Below are 22559 nucleotides of genomic sequence, written 5' to 3' on the forward strand. Positions count from 1 at the left end.
AATCACAACTGATTTTTAAGGCCAGAACTTGAGAGAAATGTAGTTTGTTATGCAGTAAAGGATTGCGATAAGGCGAACCTCAGTCCTCTCGATAATCAGCTCTCCTGATCGCAGGACAGTGAATTTGCCAGGAAGATTAGGCACGATGACGCCATCCTTTTCCCATGACACTCTGGGTTCTGGTGAACCCTGGGCAGCACAGGGCAGCAGCGCCTGAAATCCTTGAATGACTGACAGTTCTGTCTGCGCAGGAGGAATCATGGGTGGGACTGAAAGGCAACAAGATCATTTACATAAACATGTCGTAGTGCTTACAAAATGTGAAATGAAATCATTAAAAGCCTTTCCTCACCTTGAATCAGCAGCCTCATATCGTGGCTGGCTCTGCCGGCAAGGTTTTTGGCAGTACATGTGTAAAGTCCTGCGTCACTGCGCTGGGTTGAGGTAATTGCCAGAGTTCCATTGGCAAAGATACGTATATGAGCACCGTCAACCACAGGCCTCCTCTCTTTGTGCCAAGTGACTTCAGGTTGAGGCTGCCCATCAGCTACGCACTCCAGACTGACTGGCTGGCCTAACACAGCAGTGTACTCTACACGAGGGACACTCAGCACAGGTGGAACTGGAGAAACACAAAGTGAGCAGATATGAATTCATTTATTCAAAAAAGAAATTAATAGTAACCAATTGCAATACTACCATGAAACTGGCTTTTTGTTTCTTTGCAAAAACTGCTGCTTTGTTCCCAGCAGTGAGATCAGAGGTCCACATTACCTTGAAGGACTAGTTTGGTTCTGCCCACGGCTACACCAGCTTCATTCTTCGCCAGGCACTGGTAGGTTCCCGCATCGCCGAGTGTCACACGAGAGAACTTCAGAGCTCCGTTTGAAAGCACAGCCAGCCTATGACCTGTAATAGTCAAATGAGTTTGAAATGATGGTTCTGCAGCTACCACGAAGCCAAGAAACTACAGTTTTCAAAACCGGACAAAGCACATCGGTACAGGAGGGCAACAGGAGTGTGCTCATTGTTTTCCTAAACAATTGCATTGTTGTGCAATGTGGATTCATGTCAAGGCAGAATTTTGTTGTAGCGTTCTAAAGTGTCTGTGGGAAAAAAATTAGCAACAACCTGAACTGTGGTGAATGGCTTCTTGGTGCTTCAGTGTGATTACAAAGCTGTTTTTTGGCACAACACAATTGTCAATCCTCACTCGCTAGATCTGGCTCCCTGCAACGATTCTTCTTCCCCGAAATGAAATTGAAGTACAAGGTTCACCACACTTTAGGGGATTTAGTGAACATCCCAGGCAGGGTTTGACATATTTGAAGTGCTGGATTTCAGAGGAGTCATAGCAGAAGCACTGGGAGTGCTGCATCTCTGTACAACAACACTACCTCGACGGAGGTGGCAACCAAATTTAAATAATGTTTTAAATATTTTTTTTGTTTTTGTTTTGTTTTAGTTACAGTCTCAGAAATGTTAAGTCAAACCTCATATATGATGCCAGTGGCAGCAACTATCACACAGATAAGAATGTATTTATAAAGTGTTGCTGCATACCTGCTGCTATGGGAACGCCCTCTCTTTGCCATGTGATGGATGGTCTGGGGAGGCCTTGAACCTCACAAGGAAGAACAGTCCCGTGATGCAACACCACTTGCACTTCCTCTGCCATTGGCCTGATCTCTGGTGGCTCTAAGTGCATGGAAGAACAAACACATTGTCACATGGATTCATATGTTTTACCATAAGCGGTCATGTAATGTTTAAATAGTGGCCTGCAGGAAGTTCAGTCGGGCTCACCTTGCACTGTGAGGGAGATGTGTTTGTGAGCTACTCCTGCTGGGTTGCGGGCTGAGCATGTGTATCTGCCAGCGTGACTTGGCACAGCAGCAGTTATTTCCAACACTCCTGCATAAAAATGAGCACAAAGGTACATGTGTAATATCACATTTACAAAAAATATATTTCTCGCCCTGTGGCGTTGTTGTGGACCATGAAGACGTTTAAAAACCAGCAGCATTCCTTGGACATGCTGTCTTACCGGTGGGAAGGACACGGTAAGTTCCTCCTCTGGTGCTCAGTTTAGCTCCTCCCTTTGTCCAGGTGACAGCGGGCTGAGGGCGTCCTTGCACGTGACAAGGCAAAACCACAGGAGACATTTTCACAGCTTTAACAGCCGTGACATCGTCTTCAATAGACGGTGGGACTAGAGGTGGAAACAGCGAATTCACGAGTTCAATCATCAGAAATAACATTCTGCAGTCTGCTTATGGTACAAAACTCAAAATCAATACCTTGCAGAATGACCTCAATGACCCTGCGCTCCTCTCCAACATCATTGACTGCAGTGCACTCAAAATAACCTTCATCCTCATTGGCTGGGGACAAAAGAACCAGAGACCCAGAGGACAGTAGCCTGGACAGATAAGCAAAACTGCATCAGCTTTCAGGTCTTTGTAGCTGTGTGAGTTGTACTGCATACATATTGTGTATTCAAAGGGAGTGCAGCCACAGCTCCGTCTTTACCTGTATGCACCAGGCTGCTGGCTTATGTCAAGCGGAGCACCATTCCTCTTCCAGGTTACTTGAGGTGTAGGGATACCTGTAGTCTCACAGCTCAGCACAGCTCTAATTCCGGTGGTTACTGTCATATTGAATGGACCCGGACTGATTGAAGGACCCACTAATAAGAAAAAGAACAGATTCAGCTTAACAGATATACAGACCACAGTGTAGTGTGTGTTAAAGAATAACAAATGATGCTAAAATCAAACTAGGGACAGCTAGGTAATCAGAAGTGACACTGTACAATTGGAGAGAAAAAACATTAGCAGATTCATAGAGTAACTATAAGCCATATCTACCAAATACACGAAGATCCATCCCTCTGTGATCTGAGCCCGCCTGGTTGGACACGGTGCAGTAATATCGACCGGCATCATTCAGCTGAGCCCCATGTACACGTAAGGATCCCTCTGATAGCACGGTGTACCTGATATACATACACAATTAAAATGGATATGCAGTCTGAAGCGGTGCCTGTGTTTGATAGATTCAAATATGAAGTACAGATACCTTGTACAATCGTCCTCAAATGTATTCAAACCCTTCCATTAAAGAAAAGGCACAATTCACAATAGTCACTCAAATAACTAGAAACTGAAAAAAGAAAAAGAAATAAAAATTTGCTAAATGATAGTTTAGTGAAATAAGACATTATTGATGATAATCACATGTTGAATGGTGATTGAAAAGAATGATAAAAAAAAGAAAAAGAAAAAAGAAAAAAAAACTGTCCTGGACAAATTAGAGCACTTTGCTGATGAGCAGTGGGCCAAAATCAAAATACCTGTCAACAGGTATATTTCTGTTGAACCATAATTCAAAAGCAATGTCATGATTTTCATAAAATTTTTATTTATTATTACTTTTGCCATTTTCAACTTATTTCAGTGGCAGCTGTTTTTCTTCTTTAATGGGAGGGTATGAATACATTTGAGGACGACTGTGTATGTACACATTTTGGTTGTAATTAAGCAGTTATAATTACAAGATCATGATACAAACTTTCATTTCTACATCCGTTTATAATAACTTACACGATAATTTACAATAACTTATCGAAGCAGGAATAGGAGCCCTTTAGAACTTGTCTGAAAATTCCCCAGTTTTTAAGATTTCTTTGGTTTTAGGGTTAGGGTAAGGGCGACTGTAGTTAGCTAAATTAGAACATACTTGTTGTTATCTTGAGGTATGGGGAAGCCGTCTTTCCTCCACATGACTGCAGGCGAGGAGTCACCTTCAACTTCACAGGGTAAAACTGCATCCTGGCCGATATGTACGGTCACCACTGTACTGCTCTCTTTTATTTTTGGTGGTACTAGAAGTAAAGGGACAAAACCATACAATGATTTGGTTTTAGCATATAAAACTCAATTTCAAAAATATATGTAAATGTCAAATAAAGATCTTGTTTTTCTCAGTTACACAGAAAAATCACATTTTTTTTACCTTGATAACATGTCGGTCTGGTGTTTTTAATACATTGGTTGACATATAGCGAGTACAATAAGTAGTCAATGTCATGGCTAAGTAGCAGTCACAGAAACACAGATTCAGACATGTATGGCATAATTACGCTTCAAAGTTTCAAAAAAACAAAAACAACTTATGTAACTTATATGCGCAGATACGCATTTTTAGGGGTTTATTTGATAGAAGGACTTAAATAACGAAAAAGCCCCCTCTGCATGCAGTCCACATTTTGTGATATCAAGACGATTCTACAATTATTATTTTACCTCATCCAACAGCCTCATCAAGAGCAATTAAAGAGCTGTTTCTTTCATTTCAGACACCTGCTTGATGTATTTTATAGTCTTTGTTTGACACTGCAGAGACTGTGTTTTCACTTGGCTCCATGAAGGTGTTTGATGAGAAGAAATGGGTCTATTTTTTATTTTTTTTCTAGCATCCCTTCGAGCTGATGACACGTTATTTATATCTGATCCTTTACTCAGCCTCCCCAAACTCCTGAATTTATTTAAACATTCTGGTCCAGCTATCCAGCTACAAAGGCAGCCTTCAAAAAAGGGATTTCATGCCAGTTGGAGACGGGACAGGGGGACTTTCTATTTGAACTCTTTGACAGAGCAGTTCCAAAAAATGTTCGTATTTCAGGATCTGGATCACAAGTAGTCACACTGAATTGTAGAAAGCTAAGTATCAGCGGCTGCTTTCTGAATTAATGCATGACATGGAGCGATGGGATTCGCTGCCTCTCTCCTTGGGAAGAAGGATAAACACTGTTGAATAAATATATCTCCTACTATAACTTCTGCTCTTGTTTCAGTTTCTTCCAATTTTTCAACATTCCAAAAAAAAAAAAGTAATTTAAACAATCAGATTTCTTGTTCTATTTGGGATTTAAAAAATGACCTCAGATTAAAACAGATGTCATAGAAAAAGGAAGTACGGCTCTTCTACACTTTCTATCCCACAACTGGGTCACTAATATCAGGGATTACTTTTTTGGCCAAAGCATGATGTCACCATCCTCATGTGGGTAACTACAGACAAAACATCCACTGGATGGTTTCTCCTGATGTTGCTACTGTGCACCAAATTGCCCCAAAAGACAGCCCACATCCAGCTCAACCTCAAAACCACTTGTTTTGCCCTCAGTCAAAATATGTCATCAGTTTAGATTTCATTTCACACTTAAGGGTTTATATGTGGGCATTGTATGTTTACTCTATTAATGCTAAGGCTTTTAGCATATGGTCAAAATGAATCATGTCATTGTACCATACTGACAGCAGTTTAAGCTGGTGTTAAATTAAATTTCCTACAGCACATTTCTATAGGCATTTCCAGAAACTTTACTGCCTGTAACCCTGACTTCTTCACCTCATGTTGTGCTCCATCCCTTTAGACTCCATCTTTAGATGTAAACCAGATGCACAACAGGCCATAAGCATCATTTATGAGTTCCTAAATACATGCAGTCCGACAACATTAAAACACTTCAAAATAAGCTTGAAGAAGTTCTAAAAGAACTCAGTTCAGATGTGTTTTGAAAAACAGTAATACGCAGGAGTTTGCTTATCCTCCATTGCCTGAAACGTGCAGTAGTCCAGTTAAGCTCTGCATTTAAGGATAGTTACACATTGATCACACATGTGGCAAACAGAACCCTTAGAACACGTGTTTTAGATGTGTTAAAAACTGCACATTTGTTGTAAAATCATGACTCACTGCTGCTTTTGGCATTACACCAAAGGCTGTACACTCTAATGGGCCACAGGCCAGTATGATATCCTTCTGTGTCCTCCTGATTAGGACAATGAGTCTACTTAGGTGGAAGGAGTCACTGCCATCACTGTGTGGACATTCATGTTAAGGAGGTTGTGTGCTATATTCAGTTGAAAAAACATTTTATTCTCAGTAAAAGGGGCAAGTTAGAAATGTGACACAGCCTGGTAAATAGTTTAACTTTCTCTGAAATATAGAAGCAGACAAATTGGGACTTATTTCAGTGGCTCTATGTTTGTTTGTCTGGCTGAGATGTCCTTGTCAGGGGGCAGGGGAACCAAAAAAAACCTAATTGAACTGATTTTATTACTGACAGGTAGACTTACAGAGAATCTCCACCGTGAAGAAGAGACTGGTGCTTCCAGCCATGTTGGTGACCACACAGCTGTACTGGCCGCTGTCCTCAGGCCTCACCTCCTGGATCTCCAGGTACTGACCCCCCGCCAGCCGCTGGATACGACCACCCAGCTGATGAAGCAGGAAAACAGACACAATGTGTGAGTCAGAGGAGATGCTTTTTAGTTCCGTGTTTTTGTTGTTGTTTTTTTTTTGTCAAACTCTGTACCTGCAGTTTGTCCTCATCCTTGTACCATTCTATATCAGGAGGAGGGTCACTGTCAGCCAGGCACTCCAAGGTCAGGTGTCCATTAACAGGCACCGCCAGTGTCCTCACATCCCCAGAGCCAAGGAGTGTTGGTGGCACTGAAACACAAGCACAGATGAATCACAACAAGCCTCCGGTGTTGACACTTTAGCACCCGAATAAATGGATTTGCCTAAAGTGCTCCTTTTAAACAAAGAACAGCTTGGTAAAGACATGTGGCCATGTGGAAGAGATAAAGTCAGAGGGTAGCTCAGATACAAGAATCATGTGTTTGCACTAAAAAAAAAACATATGTTTAACTTTCCACACAGAGCAAAACATTCAAAAAGAAGGCTGTGCAATAAAAATACATGTTTTGCCTCAACCGATACACACAGAGTTTTATGAGCAAGCAAGCTGGGTCTTTCATTAAACAACACGAATATGGAACTTTGACTTGGCACGTTAATCTCACAGCTTCACAGATCTTAAAAGCATTGTGTGTAATTACATCTAAAGCAGCATCGTCATTCTAGAACAAACAAGTAGAGTGAATGGTGAAGTGGAACGAGATCTTGAACAGTGTATCATGAATCAGAGGTCTGTGTTATCAATCAAAGCACATGAAAATGCCCTTGCACTGCATATACGTCATAGTGCGTGCACAACGGCACACCCAATATAAATGCTGTGCAGGTCTGTTTCTGCTTGTGTGAAAACGCAGATTTTTGCTGCTGAATGTACAAAGAGCTGTATTCATGGAGTCACAGGTGCAAGCAGATGAGGAAGTTCAGAGAGAGAGAGAGGGTGATATATTTCTTTCATGTTGAGAAATACGCAAGAACAGCTTGTGTCACCTTGGACTCGGACCCAGTGGTTTTTTCCATCCTCTCCAGCTAGGCTGCTGGCCAAGCAGGTGTATAGACCTGCATCCTCGACCTTTAAAGAGACGGCATTAATCAACGTGAGTGGCTCTTGCATAACAGTGCTGTATTTGCCTGGACTGCTGCTGGTGAAAACTCATACTTTTAGTTTGACCATATAGAGTTGCAAGCTTTTTCACTTCTTTTTCCGAGTATTAAAAGAATAGAGGCTTTAAAGTGCTTTTTTTTTCTTCTTGTAACTGAAACATCTGTGCAAGTTGCATTCTCCTCAGTCAAAAGTTTTTATTTGTTCTCCTTTTAAATAGTGCATGTGCTTCTATCCTCAGTCTGTAATTTACCTGAACTTTACTGATCCTGACAAACTGACCATCCTGCTGAACAATCTCAGCTCCTTCCAAGGGGCGACCATCCTTGAGCCAGCTGAGGGTGGGAGGTGGGACTCCCACAGCGGAGCACTCCAGCTCCAGAGGACTGTTTACTGCTATGGTCAGCTCCTCTGGAGAGCTGGAGCTGGAAATCTTTGGAGGCTCTGAAATAGAAAGCAGAATGTTTTGGTTTAGTATTTCACGGAGCTTCTACTATGCCTTAAATGAAATACCCAGATTGTTTTTGGGATTACCAAGCACAGTGAGGTTGAAGCTCTTTGTGCTGCTTCCTGCCTGGTTGCTAGCCACGCAGCTGTAGAGGCCTGCATCTGAAGGAGCCACGTCAGGCAGCTGCAGCCGCGTCTCCTGCCCGTCCAGCAGCAGGTTGCGGTGAAGGGACAGCGGCTGGCCGTCTTTCATCCAAGTCAGTGTGGGAGGGGGAACACCACGTGCTTCGCAGGTCAGCGTCACCAAGGATCCCTGGACTACTGTCACTGGCTCCACTGGTTCAACATGATCCACACCAGGGGGCACTGCACATCAACACATTTACACCTGCGTGACTTCCTCAGATGCAAGTGCTTCATATAATCTCTAGCAAAGTAGGTGGTATGTTGTGATTGTACCTTGGACTTGGACTTCATAGCTGAGCTCAGCAAGACCAGCTTGACTGCGTGCGACGCATGTGTAAACTCCAGAATCAGACAGCTGCACAGGAGAAATCCTTTTTTCATAAAGAAAGAGAGCATTTGTAATCACCTATAAACATGGAATCTTCTTACCAAATACGCTGTAACTTTATAAACCGACCTCAGCAAAGAGTCACCAGAGAGGAGGCGAGTGCGTGGAGAGAGGAGCAGTGGACGCCCGTTCTTCAGCCAGCTGATCTGAGGCGGAGGGCTTCCTGCTGCCTGGCACTCCAGTGTGACGGCGCTGTCCTGTGTGACCTGCACCTCTCTGGGGACGGTCGTCTCACCAGAGATAGATGGCGGAACTGTGACAAACAAATCAAGCATAAATAAATCCTTCAGCACTCTAATGCAGATTTTTTTTTTAAATTTAAAAAGTTAAAACGTACCGAGCACAAAGAGGGTGTAGATTTTGCTCTCCTGGCCAGCCGGACTAACAGCCAGGCAGGTGTATGTCCCAGAATCCTCAGGACTCAGCCTCAGTAATGTCATTGTGCTGCCATCAGGGGTAACACTGCAGGGTCACAAATACACTCAATGTTTTCACATCCATTTTTCCTTTCTAAACCAGCATCCATCATTAGTCCAGCCCTCCTTTGGATCTCAGTATTATTTTCTCATCATCGTTATCATCATCGTCCCACGATTTTCTCACAGTCACACACTGATGCACACAAAATCATTTATTTTCGCTGGCTGATGCACTTGTAATGACCACGTAAGCTGGTGAACAGCTGTAACACAGCTGTTCTTGCTGTTATTCATGATTAAATTGGGCAAGAGACTATAAACCATTTGTCAGTCTGCACATCCCTCGACCGTGAGCATTACCTTCTATGATGATGATGATAAATATTGCAATCTTTCGAACCTTGAGGGAAAGATGTTGATTGATTCTTACTCTGGGCAAAATAAAGTGAGCTGCTTTCAATAGCTGAAGGTGCCACGTGATTAGGATTACTTCATACAATGTGGACTGTGAATGGCTTACGCGATGTGACGGGTGTCTGATCCCTCCAAAGTCACTCCGTCTTTCAGCCAGCTGAGGCGAGGTGTGGGGATCCCGTTTGCTCTGCACTCCAGGGTCAGCTCCTCTCCCGTGGGTGCCCTCACCTCAGATGGGTGGTCAGAGTCCAGAATAGTGGGCGACACTAAGGCAGACAAAGATCACTCTTTAGTTCCCCTGGAAATCATTCCATTGATAGAAGATATATGGAAAAAAAAAAAACACACATCCTCACCCTGCACTGTGAGCGTGTAATCTTTCTGTGTTTGCCCCTCGTTGTTCTTGGCCACACAGGTGTACGTTCCAGCATGAGACAGGCTGAGAGGCCCCAGCTCCAACCTATTACCTCGAATGGACCACTGCCACTGCAGACTGCTCTCTGGACAGCAAACACATCCACTTACTCCAGCTGTCACACTTGACAAGTCCACGCTTTTCCAATTTCCCCTGTCACTGCCTCCCACTTACCAATAGGCGTTCCATCTTTGAGCCAAGTGATGCTGGGAACTGGTACCCCTGTCGCCTCACACAACAGGGCCACGTGAGAGCCCAGGGTGTAGTTTAGGAACTCCTGAAGAGGCCCATCTAGGACAGGTGGAACTGCGGAAACATAATTGTATGATCATTACAAACATACTCACCATTCTCTGGCTGAGATAGTCGTCTGTAATGTTAATTTGCAAACAACACAGAGGTCTTTTTCTTTACCATGAATGGCCAGCCTGAAAGTCCTGTCCACCTGTCCAGCCACATTGGACACTTTGCAGGTGTAGGTGCCACCATCTGCCATCTAGGAACCAAAAAGAAAAGTGCGTGGTGAGGAAAGGTGCATTTTGAGAACAGCAATTGGCTCTTCTGTTAATCCTCTTAGAATAGAGATAAAATATAAGCAGTCAAAGAAAAGGGCTGCATCTTGTCACACATTCAGTATGTATATGTATACTGTACTTCAGACATTAAATATGTTCGTGTCTAAACACTGAAAATCAGTATAAGCACTGTCAAAAGCTATTTTTAAACTTTTTGTGTTTGCAGCCACACAGCCCTGTATGACGTAAAAACATTTTCCTGACCTGAACCCCGATAATCTCCAGCTGGTGCCGATCCATTTTCAGGCCATTCCCTCCAGCCAGCTGAAGCCCATTCTTGTACCACGTGACTTCAGGCGCAGGAACACCGTGGGCTTCGCATCGTAAGGTGACTGAGGAGCCAACCTGAGGGGTCACTGAGTCGGACTCAGCGTCATGCCGGGGCTTCAGGGTGGGCAGCACTGATGGTTTGCACATACAGAAATAAATTAAATTAGAATCAGTATGATTCACTCCTGAACTCTTCTCTGTCGCAGCTGGTTTGAGGTAAACATTTTTTTTTTTGCCTAGGCAGTGTTTTGAGATTTGATCATCTGTATATATCTGAATCGTACAGACGGGTCACCATGTGTTTGCTCACCATAAACACTGAGCAGAATACTCTTCTGGTCCTGCCCTGCTGAGTTGGTGGCTGTGCACACATATTGTCCTGCGTCTTCCAGCCTGGCCCGGGGCAACTGTAGCATCTGGCCACCTGTAATATATGGAGCAAAGAAAGATATGAAATGTGATATCAGTGCCAGAATTAGATTCCAACAAAGGAAATGCTCCAGATTTGAGAGGTGGCCGCCGGCTGACCTGGCAGAATGTGAATGCCGGTGCTGAAGTGAAGGACCTGGCCGTCTCTGGTCCAGGTGATCTCTGGAGGCGGGTACGCTTGAACATCACACAGCAATGATATCATGTGGTCCTCAATCACGCTAACCTCCTCCTCCTTGGAGCCAGTTATTCTTGGAGGCACTGAAAGAGGAAAACAAAGCTGTGTTATACATGGAAAGGACATGAGTCATAAAAGGACATCTAACAACATCTATTATAAAAGACCTGAAACATGGGAAATTCAGTCTACACTGGAGGCGCTAAAGCCTTTGGGCTACCTTGCACCATCAGACTGAAGAGCTTCTCAACCGTTCCGACCTTGTTCTCAGCTACGCACATATACCCAGCCATGTCCGAAACTTGGACACTGAGGAGCTGAAAGTTAAGACGCAATTGTTATTCCTCAGTACAAAATGTGCCAGGAGGGTGTGTTTACAGCCTACAAGCCAGCAATGACTAACCTGTAGTTGTGTTCCATCCTCACTGATGTGGTGCTGCGGGTCTGTGTGCACCGGCTGCCCATCTCTGAGCCAGGAGACGGCTGGAGCTGGGTGTCCAGTCACGTCACAGTGCAGGACCACGGTGCTGTTGACCACTGCTCCCATTTCCTCCATGAACTCCTCTGATGCTCCGATGATGACAGGAGGAACTGAATGGATGAAACAAGAGGAATCATTGTGGTTCATTTCCAAATACATACATGAAAAGTTCATTTGCAAAAACAGATCACTCCATTTTTGTAGACTTTCAGAATATTTTTTTGTTGTTTGCTTGAGATAATATCAGTCAAGCTGCAGTTGAGTGGATTTGACTCAATAGAAATGACATGACGAAAATAGAGATAACTTAAATTTGATTGATATTGTCTCAGGTAGACGATGGAAAAGTGGATTTTCTGAACATTTGTGAAGATGGAGTTATCTATTTTTGCAAATAAACTCTCACATTTTAATTGACAGCTATATTAAACACACGTTTTTGCTTACCAAGGATCTCCAGTTCAAAGTGCATGCGGTCCTCCCCTGCCTCATTAACAGCTTGGCATGTGTACTTTCCAGCATCTTCCTTCTGCACTCTGGAAATCTGTAGCATCTGTCCACCTGAAGGAACAAGCCCACACATAACAACAGCAGATTTATCCATTAGTATGAAGTCCCAGTCGCACATAACAATCACACCAAGGACCTTCCTCTGACCTGGAAGCAGCAACACTCCATCAGCAGAGGTGAGTTTTCGCCCATCCTTATACCAGCTGAGCTTGGGCGGGGGAATGGCATTACTCTCACAGGACAGGCTGATTGGATGACCCAGGACAACCTCTCGCTTCTCCACCATGTCCTCATTGTTCTCATCATCCTCGTGTCCCAAACCCCAGGCTGCTTCCCTGTTAGTCACCCGGTGGAAGATTGGAGGGACTGGCAAAACAACAGCACAGTGGAGCTGAGTCACTCTCTGTTAACTCAAAAAGACTTCTAATTGCAGAAATATGAATTGTGTTATGCTATTAGAAGTCAGACAACAGGCCTGTCCCAACTGTGGTACATACAATTAACTAAACACACCTTGAATAGTGACGTGAAAGTCTCTCTTGTCCTCGCCTGCAGAGTTGGTGACCACGCAGGTGTATTGGCCCTCATGGGACAACATGGCGTTCTCTATGTGGAGGAAATGGCCACTCTCCTGAATGTCAGCGTGGAGGTTTCCAGTCAGCAACTAAACACAAAGAAAATACACCAGACGATACAGTCTGTGAAATACTGCTCTCAGCAATCTGTGGAAAGAATAATGCAGGTAATAAAAAAAACATATCTCTAATTCTGCTGCATCGATTTAGATCCTTGTATACGATAGGTATAGCCAATTTTACAAAAGTGCTCCTATAGACTTGATGGAGTACTCCTCTGAGATTCACCTGCCTCTGTATAAAGATTTGTATAGGTATCGGTATCAGTGGCAGGTTTGAAAAGCTAAATGTACAACTGAGCCAACAAAAGATTTAGTATGGATTAAATATCTGGCTTTAAAAGACAATCTCTAGAGAGAAAAAAAAAATCATATGTCACATCAATCTAAAGGTAACCTCATTTCTGCTGCTTCCTGTTGGAGGCCTCTGCGTCACACACACATACAGTACAGGAGAAAAAAGTTAAACTGAACATCAAACTAATGTGGGTCGAGAAAAAAAAACTTTGATCACTGGATTCTTCTTCTGCATCTTTGCTATAATTAACTCGCCTACTCATCACACAGACTCTAAAGAGTGGAGGTGGCTTTGGCAAAACGGTCTGATGAGGTTGCTGTAGTTCCCACTGGCTGCCAGTAGAGGCCGATAAAGGTCAGAACTTGTTCCTTTAAAATCACCTTGGAAGTTTTAAGAGACACACAGCTTTTAAGGGTGACACACCAACCTGTCCGTCTTTGAACCAATTAACTTTGGGCTCAGGGAAACCTTTGGCGAGGCAGGACAGAGTCAGACTCCCATTGATCCGTACTTTCTCTTCCTGGCCTCCAAACGTTAAGGATGTAGAGTCTCCTTCTATCTGTGGAGGTACTGAAGAGAAAAGGGAAAAAAAAGCATTAAAAAGAACTCTGTCTTGGACGCTTTAACCTGGTAGTGGTGGCGGCGTCTCTTACCTAGTACACTGAGAGAATACTGCTTGGTGGCGGTGCCGGCTGGATTCGTGGCCCTGCAGGTGTAGAGGCCGCTGCTGTCCCCCTGCGCTGAGCCCAGTCGCAGGGCCTGGCCACCGCGGGTGTACGTCCGCTGGGGAGTGGACACGATGGGCTGGTTGTCCTTTAGCCAGGTGATGCTGGGTGTGGGAGAGCCCTCAACATCACAGGGGAGGACTGTGGGGAAACCCAGCACCACCGACACCTCTGAGGTCTCACTAGGTCCCTTAATGCTGGGGGGTGCTGGAAAAAAGAGACAGACAGTACATTACTGTTTAACAACCAGGGAGATGCTTTCGCACAAAATAAAACGGCCCACTGGGGATTGATCCGCTTTGTGCAGGACACCCTCTGAAAGAGAAATGCAGTGTGTAGTACTAAGAGACATTACAGTGCATGCTCTTTACAAAGAGAATTCAGTATGTACTCCAAGACCAGGCAGTGTGATGGAAGTCAAACCGTGCTCCTGTAGAGGTCAAGCATACACATGAATTAAATATTATGTGCTACTGCAGCACTCTAGGAAGGGAAATCTGTTTAATATCCTGTTAACTTTTAAAGGATTTTTTTTTCTTTTCTTCATATGATTAAATAAATTAAGCATATTCACTGAGTGTGGCCCATGTGGTTGACAGTGTGCATCATGTGTCTTCCAAGGACAAAAGTAGAGACCTTGCACTGTGAGTCTGAACTGGCGCATCTGAGTTCCTGCGTTGTTACTCGCCAGGCACTGGTAAAGCCCCTGGTCCCTCAGTCTGACTGACTTCACCTTCAGCACCTGGCCATCTTCCAGAAACTCCACATGAGGGTCTCCGTCACGGGACAGAACCCTGAAGAGAGGAAGGAATGGATGATCAAATCGATACGGCGTGTACTCCATCCTGTGTGTGCTGCTGAATGTCACGTCAATAAGCTGCGAAGAGATAAGAGATTCTCACTCTCCGTCGCGGCTCCATTCCACTCGGGGAGCTGGACGTCCGCTAACTCGACACTGAAACTCGACCTCCTGGCCCAGAACCACGGTTAACTCCTGCAGCCGGGACGTTCCGGAGATCATTGGTGGAGCTGGTAGAAAAAACACCAGATAAACAATGACAAGTTTGCACCAATAATTTGTGTGATTATTGACTTTAAATTCCAAATTACTGCTGTGTGAAAAAAGATGGTAGTTATTCAGATAATAGAGATGCATCAGTCCACTGAAGGCAAGAAAAATATGCCCTTTAATTGTGTTTTCCTTTAGTATTTTTATATTGGTTAAATAGCAGCATGAAAGCAGCTCCATGAGCTCACCTTGCACCACTATGTTATATTGTCTCCGGGCCTCTCCAGCTGAGTTTTGAGCCATGCAGGCAAACTGTCCAGAATGGTCAGGCTGAACTCTGTAGATTCTGAGCAGCCTATTCCCATTCTGCAGATACACCCCAGGGCTGTCCACCTGGACACACAGAAACCAGCTCAGTGCTTCCTCAGCTGTTGTTGGAATATTAGCCACTTGGTGGCATTGTGCAGCTAGAGATCAACAAGATACTGTGTACAGTATTAATTCGTAGCCTGGCTTTTACATTTCCTGCAAATGGGAATTCAGGATGACACACTCACATGATGTCCATCTTTAGTCCAGGTGATTGTTGGAGAAGGGATCCCGAACGCATCACAGCCCAGAGTGAGAGGCTGCTTCAGGGTGACAGTGAGGTTCAGTGGCTTGCCATCATCTTGGATCTCTGGGGGAACTAAAACAGAAAGAAAGAGATTTTTGTCGTGATTATGCAAGATGCATGTGTTGACCAGAATAATAAACAGCAACAAAGCTGTAACTAAATTCTCACCATTTACTTTTAGCCTTGTCTTTCTCTCCACAGAGCCCGCCTCATTGGTTGCCACACACTTGAAGTCCCCACTGTGGCTGGCAGACGCTGTGCTAATTACAAGAGCTCCATCCCTCGCTACAGAAAACTCTGATTGTTGGGGGTGTATCTCCAGGCCATTCTTAAACCAGCGAATCTTGGGACGAGGTGAACCTGCAGGAGGAGGAGGGACAAGAAACGGATTCTGAGTGAGTATAAAATGAGTTTTATTGATCACCACTGACAGAAAGAAAAGTTACCTCCATCTCTCTGCTTCTCTACAGGAGAACTTAATGGGCAAGCGGCCCAGACTAGAAAAAGCCAGCTCTACATTTATCTGTTGGACAGCGGGACAGCAGGGGAGACTATGCCAAAATGGTTAGAGTCCTTGTAGCCTGCAAGCTTAAGATTTCAAGGTCAGAGTCACATAAAAAGTAAAATACAGTATACTGAAGCAAAGTAATATTTAAAACACACTCATCAAGATTTATTACTAAACACCGAAATGAGAGTCTTGAGCAGTGAGAATAGGAGTGGTTGCAGGAGCAGTTCAAAGGCAATGGTGCGTTGTGAAACAGATGTCTGCTGAGGATTACTGGGTGGAAACGAGCTGGAAATGGTCAATGGGAGAAAGGTGGAATGGGGAAGAGGTGACGAATTTTGTCCCCCGTTACAAGCGATTCCCAGGACAAGGGTTGACCAGTGAGTCACGATGAAAGAGCAGCGCGGTGGAAGGATCCAAATGCCAGAGCTCTGTCTATTTACAGAGGTGTTGCACATGAAAACACCACAGACGAGGTAGGAAATCAAACACGACGCCCTTCCCCTATTCAGAAAATACATACCACAGGAGATGCGGTGAAACCAAAGGTGATGTTATCGTCTGTTGCCCCTGAACACGTGTTTACAGTTAAGGAGCTCTGAAGCAAATTCATTATCTCATTGCTGGGAGGAAATGCATACAGATGTTCTGTTTTAGATGTTAACAGATCTCATTAGTAGACTTTAAATGTATTTGCTGGGGCCGGCGAAGTCAGGGATTATCTCTTCCATGTGTTTCTCAAATAATTACCTCTATCAAATGCAATGTGCTTGTTGGTGAATTAATAATATCCTTCTGGCAGAGAGTGCGCTTTATCTCCCTCATACAAATGGATCTCAAGAGAACAATGAGGGGATCCTTGTTTCTGGCTGACGGCTGCTTCTCTTGGGTGTCAAGAGCATCGAGCCTTTCTGTACGAGCCCTCCGAGGCCTGGTACTGCCAGCCTGCTGGTGCGACTGGTATGGAAGGAGGGCCAGTGTGGCTTCATCTTCCTCTTCCTGTGCTTCACGGTGCACCTCAGACAATCTCTGTCCTTTATCTGCCAGCAGCAGCCTGTAATTAGGATTCCTCTCCCAGCAGGCCCCAACTCAGAGGAAAGCAGATGTGGCTCACTGAGGCAGCAGGCAGACTGATGTTCCAGCTGTTGCTCCACATTAGACACAGTCCTCACCTTCTCTCACCATGCTGGTTACCATGGCACAGCTCCACACAAACAATACCTGTTTTGCCCGCGCCGTTTTAGAGTAAGTATCCATCAGTGCATCCACAGACATGCACATAAAACAGCAAATTCTTCGCATCCCTCCAGAATTCTACCTCGTTCAGACCGAGATGGTGGAATATGTAGAAAACACAGTGTCTCTGGGTGCTGCAGTGAAAAAGACGCTGTACCTTTTGAGATGACAAGGATTTTTTTTCTCCCCTTTTTGACAACTGGAAGTCTATGGTGACAGCGAAACTTTGCTTTGATGGTGCACAAAAACACATTTCTTTCCTATGTTTAAAAGGGATTTCTTTTTTTTTGCTTGCTATGTCACAGAAACAAGCCTCAAAGAAGACACATTCATTTTAGGCTCTGAGAACTTTCGTCACAGCCTGTAAATTGCACCTTTTCCGTCAGTCCAAAGTTGACTCAGCCGTGAATCATTTCGTACCTTCGGCAGGGCAAGGGATGATGACCTTGCTGTTCGCTACTTTCTCCATGATGGCATCTCCAGGCTCTCCAAAGGACGGGGCGTCTGTGTGGACAGGAAAATGTCTTAAGTGCCAGTTCAAAGTGCAGTGACAAGTAACAAATCAAAGCAGTGATGAGAATTAGTCTGAGTTTTCAAGTTTAGTGTGTGAAAGTAAGCAAGCGAGAAGAAGCCTTCAGGGAATCTGAGCAACCTGTGTGGGAAAAAGATTTGAGAGACCTCACAGGTATTCTCTGGTCCCTGATTGCCACAGAGTACCTACATCAACTTCTTACATTCACAGCCAGGCTGACCTTTTATTATTTACTATACTTAATCAGATAGCATCATTAAAATCGAGAACTTTTTTCTTCTTATTATTATTTTTTTAGGAGAGACCAAAAGCAAACCAGCATATGAAAAAAACACATCTTCAGTCAGCCAAGCAACAACTAGGTGGAAAATAAATGAATAAATGTAATTACAAGGCTCATAAAAAAGCATCAGAGGCAAAGCTTCAAACTTATGCAAGGGGAATTTTTTTTAAAAAATCAACTTGAGTGGAGTTTTTGGTTTATTCCATTTAAAAGATACACACTAGTTCTGCCAAAGTTCATACGCACACAGGCGCTCTGTCCTGTCCACGTTTAAAACAAGGACATGATTCAGTAGGAGTATTGGGAAAACATCAAGAACAGACTGAAGATGACTAGAAGCCTGAGCTGGAGAGGAACAAGCAGCATGTATACGCCACCACAAGCAGCCATCACATGATTCTGGTAAGTTGTGGGAATCTGGTAAAAGCACCTGCACGGTTTAATAAAAACACTGATGTATGGCTGCAGTGTGCTGATAATTTACCACAAGAGAAAGTCTTTTGATGTACTGATGTACTAATCATTCGTCCTTTGCACTTTTTTCAGGTAGTGAAATAACTTTGGAAGTGCCCTCCACCCACATACGTCCAAAATGCAACAGTTTCTGTAACTTTCCAAAGCAGACAATCTGACAAACTTGACATTTTGATTTTCCAGCTATGCCAAGATAAGAACATAACCAGGGTTTGAACATCTCACTCTAGCCCTCTTTTCTCATTCTCAAAGCTATTTCTGTCACTTTTCATGTGAACTTCCAAATGCAACACTTCTTCTTCCCGGGGAGACTATGAAAATGTGCACCTTTATCCCCATTTAGAAACTACATCAAGTCTCTCCGTCTTTAACACGGACAGGTTTTCATTCTGCCTTCACTTCTCAGGAACAGCTATTAACACATTCAGTTTGAGATGTGTTCGGAACATGTATTGTACAAACTGTTTCTTTTCTAGTTTCGGTGGTTCCTTATCCTCTGGCATTATGGAGCTACGAAATCTTAAGTGAGTGAATCTCTTGATGTTTACCAGTGTTTTTATGACCAGTGTTAGAAAATGGTTATTTAAATATACTGTACAAAGCAAGCATGATTCATAGTATGTTGTAGACTGTATACTGCAGAGTTTTGTTCATTTCTGCTTCTTTTCAAAGTGAACAAACTGGCTCTGAAGAACTGAACCCAAAATATTCACCGAGGATTTCCAGCTTGATCTCCAAGGTCTCCTGTCCGGCGCTGTTCGTGGCCACACACTGGTAGGTGCCCTGGTCAGCGAGGCCGACCTGCCCGATCCTCAGGGGCGCAACGTTCTTGACCCCGACAGGAAGTCCATTGTGAAACCAGCTGACCTCAGGGCTGGGCTCTCCCTGGACCACACAAGGCAGAGTCACTGTTTGGCCAAGCAGGGCTTTCAGGAGGGAGGGTGCTGGCTGAATCCTGGGCTTGGCTGAGAACAAAAACAAATATCCTAAATACAGTGCAGTACAATTCAGCTGCACACCTATTTCTTGACATATCTCATGCATTTTACATATATCATGAATGAGGTACTCTCATGGAATACATCAACTTAACAGCATTTTGGAAACACAAGCTTTAAAGTTTCTAAGAAGTTTAACTTTCTGATGAAGCCCCGCTGAGTTACCTTGAATGTGTAAATTGTAGCTTAGGGACACGTTGCCTGCTGGGTTTTCTGCCGTGCAGGTGTACAGTTTACTATCAATCAGGCGCACATCAGTGATCTTCAGAGAGCCTGAAGGCAAAACAGTGAACCTGGGGAGTGGTTAGGGGTCAAGGGCAAAGAGATGGAGAAAACACAGCACTTTATGAGTCACTGAAGATCTACAGCCATGGTGCTTTGAGATAAAAAGAGATCCTGTTTTGAAGTGGTATTTTTCTCTCACGTCCTATTTGCATTGTGGAACATACATACATACAGCATATTCAGTTAGATTCATATATATTTTTGATGTAATGTTTCTTATTTTAGCTGTTTACCAAAACACACTGAAGTTATGTAAAGAATATGGCTTGAAGTGCAGATGCTCTGATTGAAAATGAGGGCATTCACATCCAAATTGGAAGAAGGGTTTAGAGTTTAGCCTGCTTTATCAAATCACCAAAAAGGAATTAGACAATTAACTCAAAAGCTATTTCACAAACAGGTGCAGTGCATCCCCCTGTTACTTCTTCACCAGTTAAGCAGCTAAGTGTGGCATTAGCATTTAGAAGCTGTTGCTGTGAAGCTACAATGTGCAAAGGAGCTTTGAGTGCAAGTGAAACAGGCCATCCTTGGGTTGTAAAAACAGAGCAAATCTACAATAGAGGCAGCTGAACATTAGGAGTGGCCAAATCAACAGTTTGGTACATTCTGAGGAAAGAAGAGCACGCTGGTGAGTTCAGCAGAAAAAGAACGGCCTGGACATCCACGGAACACAACAGTCATTTTCATGTTAAAGAAAAACCCCCTCACAACATCCAACCAAGTGATGAACACTCTCCTGGTGGAAGGCATATCATTACCCAAGTCTGCCATAAAGAGAAGACTTCATGACAGCGAATGCAGAGAGTTCACCAAAAGGTGCAAACCACTCATAAACCGCAAGAACAGAAAGGCAGACAAAAAACATCTAAAAAAAAAAAAAAAGGCCAGACCAGATTTGGAACAGAATTCTTTAGATGGATGAAAATGAGATCAACCTGTACCAGAATGATGGCCAAAAATAAATAAATAAAAGTACCAAGAAGGCTTCGGAATGTTAATGATCCAGAGCACACAGCATCATTTGTAAAAATAAAAAAAATTAAAAAAAAGTGGAGGCAAAGTGAAGACTTGGCCATGTGTAGCTTCCAGTGGCACTAGGTCACTGGTGTATACTGATGATGTGGCAGAAGACAGAAGCAGTCCGAGTACAGGGACACACTGTCTGCTCAGATTTAGCCAAATGCAGTAAAGTTGATTGAACAGCACTTCACAGCACTGATGGAAAACGATCCAAGACATACTGCGAACGCAAATCAGGAATTTCTTGAAGGAAAAGAAGTGGAATGTTCCGCAATCAGTCACCTGACCTCCACCAGACTGAGCAGGCATTTTACTTGCTGAAGACAAAACTGTAGGCAGAAACATCTACGAGCAAAGGTTTAACAAAGCAACACAAAGGGGGAAAATAATTCTTTGGTGATAGCCATGGGTTCCAGACTTTGGGCAAGTGCTGCCTGTGAAGGATGTTTGATTGTGGTAGTATTGTGAAGTATTAAGTAGTATAAGTATTATAAAATGAACATTTTATTAACCCTATTCAGGACTTTCACGTAGAAAGTCTTTTGGGGTCCATTAGACCCCAAGCAAGAATATGTCCAAACCATTTGTTGGTATTCATTATAGACTTTTATACTATGTTAAATACATTTTCTGATAAGTTGACATATTTTTGGCTCCAAATTCATGACAAATGTCCCTCTTTTTATAATAATAAAAAAAAATCTTCCAAAAAAATTTTTAAAAAACAATACCTGTCACCTAAGCCAAATGGCCTGGGGTCCAAAAGACTCCAAAAGTCCTGAATAGAGGTAATGACTATGTTAATATGTCTAATTACATTCGAGCTCCTGAAAATATGTGATAATAGAGGCATGAGATATTTTGTTCACCCTTTTAAAATAAAGCTAAAGGTTTCTCAATTGTTTCATTTCAAATTTAGTATGAAAATTGTCACTGTTTCCTGACTTAACGGTATGAGCACAATAATTGAAAAAATACCTTTAAAGGATGCCTGATGTTCTGCTGTTCATAGTTCTGGGCGTCCAACCCTGTATAATATTGCTAATGGGCTTTCATATCAGCGTCAGCCGTTGAGAGTCTGAGGACAAATGTGAAGATGCGAAAGCCTGGGACATTGTGCTGCGATGTCTTTTACATTGTATTGTCTTTACTTTAAATGTGATTTGCTGGGATCTGAATGCAGAACAAGCAGGAGAGAATGTGAGAGGAATACATTAGTTGAATTATACTGTCAAGCGGCTGGTTTTGTCTTTGTAATTGTATTGTTTTGTTGCACCGAAGAAAAGTGGATCTGTGAGGGCTGACAGCTATGAGCAAGAAAGCACTAAGTGGAGTCTGGGCCTCTGCCAGGGCCTAGTAATCTCCCCAGTGACTTGTTACTCTCACAATTACAATTGTCTGGGGTAATAACAACGTAAAAGGGAGAGCAAAGTTTGACCTGATGATATGATGGCAGGAAAGGTCAAAAGTTCAAAAAGATCAATGCATTTCCTCCTGTTGGGAAACACAATGTGTGCAGCAACTACTGTGTGTTTTTTATTGCAGAGGGGAAATATGGATAATTCGAAAATCAAGAGGTTGGCTTGATGGGGATGCAGTTGAGAAAAAGTTTCTGCCAAATCAGTGTATCGTTTTATAGAAGTTTGTCACAGACAGATGGTGGCGAGCAAATACACTTACCTCTCCTTCAAAAACATGTTTTGTAGCAAAAACAACAGCAGCAGTTAAATGTAGGTGAAAGTAGTTAAATGTAGGACAGCAGCTTTAAAAGAACGTGTGCTAACCTGAACTGCACCAGAAGCTATCCAGCTGTATAAGAGCATAATATACAGAAATGTAAACACACCTCTGTGATTT

At 43.4% G+C, this 22559-nt stretch overlaps 1 protein-coding gene across 1 annotated transcript in view; it reads right to left on the minus strand.

Annotated features, from left to right (window-relative positions):
* hmcn2 (hemicentin 2) overlaps nt 1–22559 on the minus strand; it is a 52729-nt gene that overhangs the window by 10486 nt on the left and 19684 nt on the right. The window contains exons 23-62 of the mRNA XM_008306028.1: nt 19563–19690; nt 19113–19364; nt 17531–17614; nt 15535–15726; nt 15308–15438; nt 14999–15143; nt 14644–14770; nt 14378–14535; nt 13670–13948; nt 13444–13586; nt 12598–12748; nt 12232–12450; nt 12022–12135; nt 11497–11684; nt 11314–11410; nt 11015–11176; nt 10797–10910; nt 10421–10617; nt 10056–10137; nt 9816–9947; nt 9583–9726; nt 9333–9492; nt 8731–8855; nt 8463–8646; nt 8279–8376; nt 7907–8185; nt 7626–7816; nt 7261–7342; nt 6386–6522; nt 6147–6288; nt 3742–3886; nt 2871–2998; nt 2533–2689; nt 2301–2422; nt 2048–2212; nt 1807–1914; nt 1564–1698; nt 775–909; nt 353–622; nt 79–269 (exon numbers count right to left, since the gene is read on the minus strand). Of these exons, the coding sequence (XP_008304250.1) occupies nt 79–269; nt 353–622; nt 775–909; nt 1564–1698; nt 1807–1914; nt 2048–2212; nt 2301–2422; nt 2533–2689; nt 2871–2998; nt 3742–3886; nt 6147–6288; nt 6386–6522; nt 7261–7342; nt 7626–7816; nt 7907–8185; nt 8279–8376; nt 8463–8646; nt 8731–8855; nt 9333–9492; nt 9583–9726; nt 9816–9947; nt 10056–10137; nt 10421–10617; nt 10797–10910; nt 11015–11176; nt 11314–11410; nt 11497–11684; nt 12022–12135; nt 12232–12450; nt 12598–12748; nt 13444–13586; nt 13670–13948; nt 14378–14535; nt 14644–14770; nt 14999–15143; nt 15308–15438; nt 15535–15726; nt 17531–17614; nt 19113–19364; nt 19563–19690 (6193 nt within the window). The remainder of the gene's footprint in view (nt 1–78; nt 270–352; nt 623–774; nt 910–1563; nt 1699–1806; nt 1915–2047; nt 2213–2300; nt 2423–2532; nt 2690–2870; nt 2999–3741; nt 3887–6146; nt 6289–6385; nt 6523–7260; nt 7343–7625; nt 7817–7906; nt 8186–8278; nt 8377–8462; nt 8647–8730; nt 8856–9332; nt 9493–9582; nt 9727–9815; nt 9948–10055; nt 10138–10420; nt 10618–10796; nt 10911–11014; nt 11177–11313; nt 11411–11496; nt 11685–12021; nt 12136–12231; nt 12451–12597; nt 12749–13443; nt 13587–13669; nt 13949–14377; nt 14536–14643; nt 14771–14998; nt 15144–15307; nt 15439–15534; nt 15727–17530; nt 17615–19112; nt 19365–19562; nt 19691–22559) is intronic.

This window comes from Stegastes partitus, unplaced genomic scaffold, assembly GCF_000690725.1.
Source record: "Stegastes partitus isolate 25-593 unplaced genomic scaffold, Stegastes_partitus-1.0.2 Scaffold44, whole genome shotgun sequence".
In the NCBI taxonomy this organism is placed as follows: Eukaryota; Metazoa; Chordata; class Actinopteri; family Pomacentridae; genus Stegastes; species Stegastes partitus.